The 6,388-nt window shown below is 68.7% G+C and overlaps 3 protein-coding genes across 3 annotated transcripts; all 3 read right to left on the bottom strand.

The window, feature by feature from the left end:
* Positions 1-44: 44 nt before the first annotated feature.
* Positions 45-2,149, bottom strand: CHLNCDRAFT_56227 (hypothetical protein). The gene is made up of 6 exons (XM_005846295.1): positions 2,060-2,149; positions 1,652-1,751; positions 1,397-1,507; positions 982-1,233; positions 666-784; positions 45-503 (listed from the first exon to the last, which is right to left on the bottom strand). The coding sequence occupies exons 1-6, from the start codon at positions 2,108-2,110 to the stop codon at positions 390-392; spliced, it is 747 nt and encodes a 248-aa protein (XP_005846357.1). The 5' UTR covers positions 2,111-2,149; the 3' UTR covers positions 45-389.
* A 748-nt stretch (positions 2,150-2,897) lies between these two features.
* Positions 2,898-4,963, bottom strand: CHLNCDRAFT_59709 (hypothetical protein). Its single transcript, XM_005846294.1, has 7 exons — positions 4,854-4,963; positions 4,592-4,643; positions 4,239-4,388; positions 3,751-4,011; positions 3,508-3,626; positions 3,302-3,381; positions 2,898-3,156 (listed from the first exon to the last, which is right to left on the bottom strand). The coding sequence occupies exons 1-7, from the start codon at positions 4,899-4,901 to the stop codon at positions 3,135-3,137; spliced, it is 732 nt and encodes a 243-aa protein (XP_005846356.1). The 5' UTR covers positions 4,902-4,963; the 3' UTR covers positions 2,898-3,134.
* Positions 4,964-5,534: 571 nt separating this feature from the next.
* CHLNCDRAFT_14687 (hypothetical protein) lies at positions 5,535-6,335 on the bottom strand (the record flags this gene model as incomplete). Its single annotated transcript, XM_005846293.1, has 3 exons — positions 5,535-5,674; positions 5,863-6,002; positions 6,307-6,335. Coding segments are annotated over 3 exons (309 nt in total), but the record flags the coding sequence as incomplete, so codon positions are not given.
* Positions 6,336-6,388: the final 53 nt, after the last annotated feature.

Genomic DNA, 6,388 nt, shown 5'->3' with positions numbered 1-6,388 from the left:
TTCCCCATCCGCCTCCTTTCTCTCCCCCCTTCTTTCTCCTCCTCTGGGGACGACGGCTTTGCACCACAGACACAGCCAAAATTCCAGCGGGGGCACATCTAATTTAACAAGCGAAGCTCTTCTCAAGGCCCACCCAAGCCAGATGAAACTGGGAAAGCAAGCTACAAAGAGGGGGCGGCAGTGGCTGTGTGGCGGAAGGTCATGGGGTGATGAATTGATGGGAGGAGAAGTGGAGGATCCTCCAAACCAGCATTACTGTTTGCAAGTACAAGTCACCCGCGTGGGGCGGGCCCGCAGGCAAGCGGCCGTCAGCTGCCGTGTGGGCGGCGCCTCAAGGGGCGCCAGTCGGTGCCAAGGCTGCCAGTGATGGCCAAGATGGAGTGGTCCAACTAGTACCCGATCCCGGCAGACTTGGGCGCGTAGATGGCCCAGAAGTTGGTGGCATCGGGGGAGGCCAGGTGGTCGTTCAGGTTCTCGATGGGGCCCTTCTTGGTCACAATGCCCTGCTCGCCGCAGGCGGGGGGGGCAGATGGCGGGGCAGGGTGAGGGCGAGGGCAGGAGAGAGCAGGAGCGGAGCAACTAGAGCGTCCACAGCAGGAGCAGAGCAGGAGCAGGGTGAGAACCCAGCCACGCATAAGCAGCCCAGCCCAGCCACCAAGGCGCACCTGGACAAAGAAGCCGAACATGGAGACCATGGCGAGGCGGCCGTTCTTCAGCTCCTTGACCTTCAGCTCAGAGAAGGTGTCGGGGTCGTCAGCCAGGCCCAGGGGGTCGAAGGCCTCACCTGCGGGGGTGGGGCGAGGGAGGGGCAAGTGGAGCGGGGGTGAGTGTGTGTGCAACGAACGGTGCGCAAGAGGGTGGCGCTGCTGCTTGCGCTGCACAAACACAGCAGCAAACAGAGGCAACAGGGGCGACAAGGCAGCGCAGGCGCGGCGCGTGGCAGCAGGGACCAGGCATGCGCGCGGCTGCTGTGCTGCTCACCGGGGTAGAGGGCATCCAGGCCCTCGCCGGCGGGGCCGCCGTTGACGCGGTAGCCCTCAATCAGGCCCATGAGGGTCAGCTGGGTCAGCAGCACAGCCACGATGGACTGGGCGTGGATCAGGGAGGGGTTGCCCAGGTAGTCGAGGCCGCCCTCCTGGAAGATCTGCGCGCCAGCCTTGAACCACACAGCCTCGCCGAAGCTGGCGACGCCGTTGTTCTGCAGCAGCTCGGGGGTCACGCAGCCCAGGGCGCCTGCAGGCGGGGCGGCAGGAGGGGCAGGCGCACACAAGGGTCAGCGGTAGGGAGCCAAGCGGAGCAAGGCTGCGGGCACCAGCGGCGACGAGCGGGGCGCTGCCAAGGTGCCGTGCTGCTCCTCCCTCGCGTGCATGCATGCATGTGCCTTGCTGCCACACACCGAGCATGGCCCAGCGGGCATGGATGACCTCCAGCTCGCGGTAGCGGGCAAAGGTCTCGGGGTCGGCGGACAGGCCAGCGGTGTCCCAGCCATAGTCACCGGGGTACTCGCCTGCAGCAGGGGGCGGGGCCAGCAGGGATTGAGCGAGAGGGGCGGCAGAGGCGGGCACCGGCGGCGGCAAAAAAGATAAGGCGCCGATCCCGCGAGCGCTGACGCGGCGGCTGGCAACTGGCGCGCGTGGCTGCACCGGCTCACCCTTCAGGTAGGAGGGGGTGCTGCCGGAGAAGGGGCCCAGGAACTGGGGGCGGTTGGGGCCGTACCACTCCACAGAGGCGCGGGTCACCTGGCGGGTGGCCTGCAGGCGGGAGGGGTTGGGCAGGCGGGGGAGGGGGGCGATCGGTGGGCGCGAAGCAGGCAACCAGGGCATCTGGGCTCCAGGCTGTGGCAGGGAGCAGCATCAGGGGCGGGGGAGGCTAGCCCGAGCGGGGCGGGGGTGGATAGCGCATCGTATCCGCACCCAGCCATGCCCCACCCGCCTTCCACACGCCCCCCGCACGCCGGCGCAGGGCTGCACAGGCTGGCCAATGGCTGCCAGGGCCCGGAGATGCGGCCAGGGGGCCGCAGCGGCTGGGGGGCGACCGAGGCCCAGGCTGCCAGACTCACCCGGCCGGAGGGCTTCACAGCAGCCAGACGCTGGGTCAGGGCGGCCTGCATGATGGCTATTGATGAAGAGGTGTGGAGTGGGGAACGAGATAACGGCGAGGGGGAGGGCGGGGAGGCCGGTTTTGATGGCTTTTCTCGCTTTCCTCCCGCTGATTCGCCTCCCCTGGGTCATCATCCACCGCACGCGGGAAAAAGCGCCCAGGATAGGGATGGGGCGCATCGGGGGCCTCGGATGCAGCCGGGATAATCCCTGCGAGTGCTGGAGCAGCGCTGCAGCCCCTGGCTGGCGTGCTGGAGCCGCGCAAGGCCCGCCGCCGCCGCTCCCGCCGCCACACCCTGCGCAGCCGGTGGGCTCCCAGGAAGCGGCGAGAGCGGGGCTTCGCAACGCCAGGCGTCGCCTGTAGGCTTGCTTGCCCCACTGGTGCAGCCAGTGCGGCTTGGTGTGTCTCAATTCTGCATGGGGGCCCGCCGCAGCGGGGTTGATGGCTGGCGCTGCAGCGCACCAGTGCTCGACTGGCTGCTGCTGCTGCTGCTGCACGGGCTGCTGCATGAAGAAGGCACCAGCAGCCAGGAGGAGGTGCCGTCCTGGGGTGAGAGAGACAAAGGTGGCGAGCGGAAAGCGCGCGTGTCGGGGCGCGGCGGCGCCCGTATGGAGGACGGGGCTGGGGCGTCTTTGTCCAACTGCACTCCGCAAGGGCAACCCTCTGCTGCCCTCCTCTCTCAATCCAATCCAACCAGCCAGCCTGCCGAACCTCCTCCCCGGATTTGGGGCTGCTCCCAGCGGCTGTCATCCCCTCCCCAAGGCCCCTCGCCTCCTCCACTTCTCCCATCTCAGCGTGCTCCCAACATCCATTACACCTCCTGGCTGTGCTCAATGTGAGCAGTAAACGTTTCAAAAGCGATTCTAGTGCACAAACAGCCAATCAAATACAGGCGTCGACGGGCCCACGAGCCGCTGTGCGGCGGAGCGCCAGGCGGCGCGCATCGCTGCCAGTGGCGGCCAAGGGCGTCGCCAGCCGCCAGTCACAAACTCAAGCTGCCGCCGCCCCAGGCAGGGGGGCTGTCGGCGGATGGCTCACGCCAGGGTGGAGGCAGAGCTGCAGGCGGGGAGGGGCGGGGGCGGGCGTGGTCAGAGTCCAGGCGTGGTTGAGCGCAGGGCAATACAGCCTCACAATGCCAGGCGAGACTGAAACGCAGCAGTGCAGCCAGAGAGCATCTCCTGCCAAGCTGCCAGCCACCCACTTGATCCAGAAGTTGGTCTCGCCGGGAGCCGCAAGGTGGTCGTTCAGGTTCTCGATGGGGCCCTTGCCGGTCACAATAGCCTGCAAAGGGGCGGGCAGCAGGGGCAGGCGGCGGGGCAGGGTGAGGGCACAGGGCAGGAGGGAGCAGAGCAGGCAGAGAGAGGCCAGCCAAGGCATCAGCGTGCCTGCCAAGGCGGCGCGGCGCACCTGGATGAAGAAGCCAAACATGGAGACCATGGCGAGGCGGCCGTTCTTGATCTCCTTCACCTTGAGCTCAGCCAGGGTGTCGGGGTCGTCGGCCAGGCCCAGGGGGTCGAAGGCCTCGCCTGCGGGGTGGGGCGGCAGGGAGGGGGAGCAGAAGGGAGCGTCAAGCGTGCTCGTCGGCAGCAGAGGGGGAGGAGCCCAGGGCGCCGACAACGGCAGGGCCAGCCCACCCCCGCCCCTGCTCACCGGGGTAGATGGGGTCGGTGATCTCGCCGGCAGGGCCGCCGTTGACGCGGTAGCCCTCGATCAGGCCCATGAGCACGATCTGGGTCAGCAGCACGGCCACGATGGACTGCGCGTGCACGAGGTTGGCGTTGCCCAGGTAGTCGAGGCCGCCGTCCTGGAAGATCTGCGCGCCAGCCTTGAACCACACAGCCTCGCCGAAGTTGGCGGCGCCGTTCTTCTGCAGCAGCTCGGGGGTCACGCAGCCCAGGGCGCCAAGCATGGCTGCAAGGGAGTGCGGGGTGGGGAGACGGAAGAGGGAGTGTGGGTCAATCCGCATGCATCAGCACGCGGGAGCCAGGCGGGCTGCACGACAAGAGCGCGCCCCAGGATTCTGCTGGCCCAGCTGCCTCCTCCCCGTGCTCAGGCTGCCTGCGCTGCGCAGGCCCGGCGGCGGCCAGACGCGCTGCTGCGCAGGCAGGCAGCGGGCGCGCGGCTGGCTGGCTGCTCACCCCAGCGGGCATGGATGACCTCCAGCTCGCGGTAGCGGGAGAAGGTCTCGGGGTCGGCGGACAGGCCAGCGGTGTCCCAGCCATAGTCACCGGGGTACTCGCCCTTCAGGTAGGAGGGGGTGGCGCCGGAGAAGGGGCCCAGGAACTTGACTGCAGGCGGGGGCAGGCGCGGGTGGTCAGCATATTGGGTGGCGGGCTGATCGTGAGGAGAGGCTGGCCGAGGCTGCAGATTGGGCATCTGGCGCTGCTGCATGCGGCTGCACTGCCAATCCCACAGTCTGCGCTGAGCTGCGTGGCTGGCCCCATTAGCGGCAGGCAGCGCGCAGGCGGCGCAGGCAGCAGCGCTGACGCACCGCGGTCGGGGCCGTAGAACTCGGCCGAGGCGCGGGTCACCTGGCGGGTGGCCTGCAGAATCAAACGGACCGGTCAGCTTGCGTGTGGCAGCGACAATTCGCACAGGGAGGGAGCGCAGGGCGGGCTCCCAGTATGGGTAAGAATTGGGTTCGGTGCCAGGCATCTGGGCGCTAGCGGCTGCACCCTGCCCAGAGCTGGCTGCAGCCGTCGGCCGAAGCGTGAAAAAGCAGACGGGGGGCGCCGAGGGCACCCCAGCCTCACCCGAGTGGGGCGCACGGCGGCGATGGAGCGAGCGACGGCGGCCTGCATGTTGCCAGAAGGGTGGATGGGGAGTGATTCCGAGGTGGCTGGGCTCAGAATAGCGCGGTAGGCCACACGCGCCGAACTTCAGCCCGTGCTTCGCTCTATGCTGTGACCCTCAGAATCTAATCTTAACCTTTGGATCCTGTTGACCAGAGCGCCGGCATTGACCGCCGCCACCGCCACCGCCCTGCCACCATTCACCTCCGCTGCACACCATCCACCAGCGCGCCAGGAAGGAAGGGCGGCGGTCAACGCCGCGGCCATGCTTCCGCTGTGCCAAGACTTGCTGCCCCACTAAGCCACAGGTGGCCGCTGCTTCTGGGAACCAAACATGCTGGTTTACATGCTGGTTTACATCGCAGACACGGGATGGATGGCAGGCAAACCACGTCACCAACAGCACGGGATGGGGCCGCCGGGGTTGGCGGCAGAGTCGTGCACCAAGAGCCAGCGGGCCCCCAGCCCGGGAGCTCAGCCCGCCAGGCATGGCCCAGCCAGCCTGCTCCCCGCCGCCGCGGCTCAGTCGGTCTGCATGGGGGCGGGCCCTGCCTGCGCCTGCGGCGCCGCCGCCGCCGCCGTGTCGAGCGCATTCACCGCCGCCTCTGACAGCAGGGAGCGGCCCAGGGCGGCTCGGTCGTACGGCTGGGCCATGGCGCGCATGAAGTCGCGCGCGATGCACAGCAGCATGTCTGTGGACAGGTTGAGGTGTGAGTCCTTGAGGTGCTGCGTGATCCACGCCGGCAGCTTGTCGCGCTTGTCGTGCCGCTGGTACCGCTTGTCTGCGGCGGGGCGGCGGCGGGGCGGCGGTGGGGCGCGGCAGCGGGGCAGCGCGGGCGCGGCACAGCAGGGCAGCCTCGCAGCAGCCGGCTCCCGCTGACGTGTGGCATGCTGTCGCACCCGCCGCTTGGTACGCATATACATGACACTCCCCCACACACCCACACCCCACATCCTGCCCCCCACACACCCGCAAACACCATGAGCCCGTAGTCGGCCTTGGAGCGTATGACGCGCCCCACGCACTGCGCCGCCTGCCGCACCGCGTCAAACGCCAGGTAGTCGTTCTCGCGGATCTGGAACGCCTCGCGCAGGTACTCCAGCCGCGCGCTGCGGGGGGCAGGGCAGGGGGTGGGTGTGGTGTGTACGGCGGGGGTGGGCGTAAGGAGTAGGTGCGTGTATGGGGGTGGGCAGAGTGTGGGTGTGTGCACGGGGGGGGGCAGGGGTGTACGGGGGTGGCTGGGGGGGTAAGAGCCGGCTGTGGGCAGCGCTTGCTGGCCCCCTGGCGCCGCACTGCAGCACCGCAGCACCGCCGCACCGGCCCCTGGCGGAGCCCAGCCACGCACCGGCGGCCACGCCGGCGCCCCGCACCACCACCGCCGCCCCACCCCGCACGCAGCGCGCCCTCACCCACCGCAGTATGCGTGAGAGGGTGTACTGGTAGGGCACACCAAACATGACCACGCAGCGGCCGTAGTGGCGGTCAAAGTCGATGC

This window comes from Chlorella variabilis (assembly GCF_000147415.1).
Source record: "Chlorella variabilis unplaced genomic scaffold CHLNCscaffold_14, whole genome shotgun sequence".
NCBI classification, from domain to species: Eukaryota; Viridiplantae; Chlorophyta; class Trebouxiophyceae; order Chlorellales; family Chlorellaceae; genus Chlorella; species Chlorella variabilis.
This window is presented reverse-complemented; position numbering and strand designations above follow the sequence as displayed.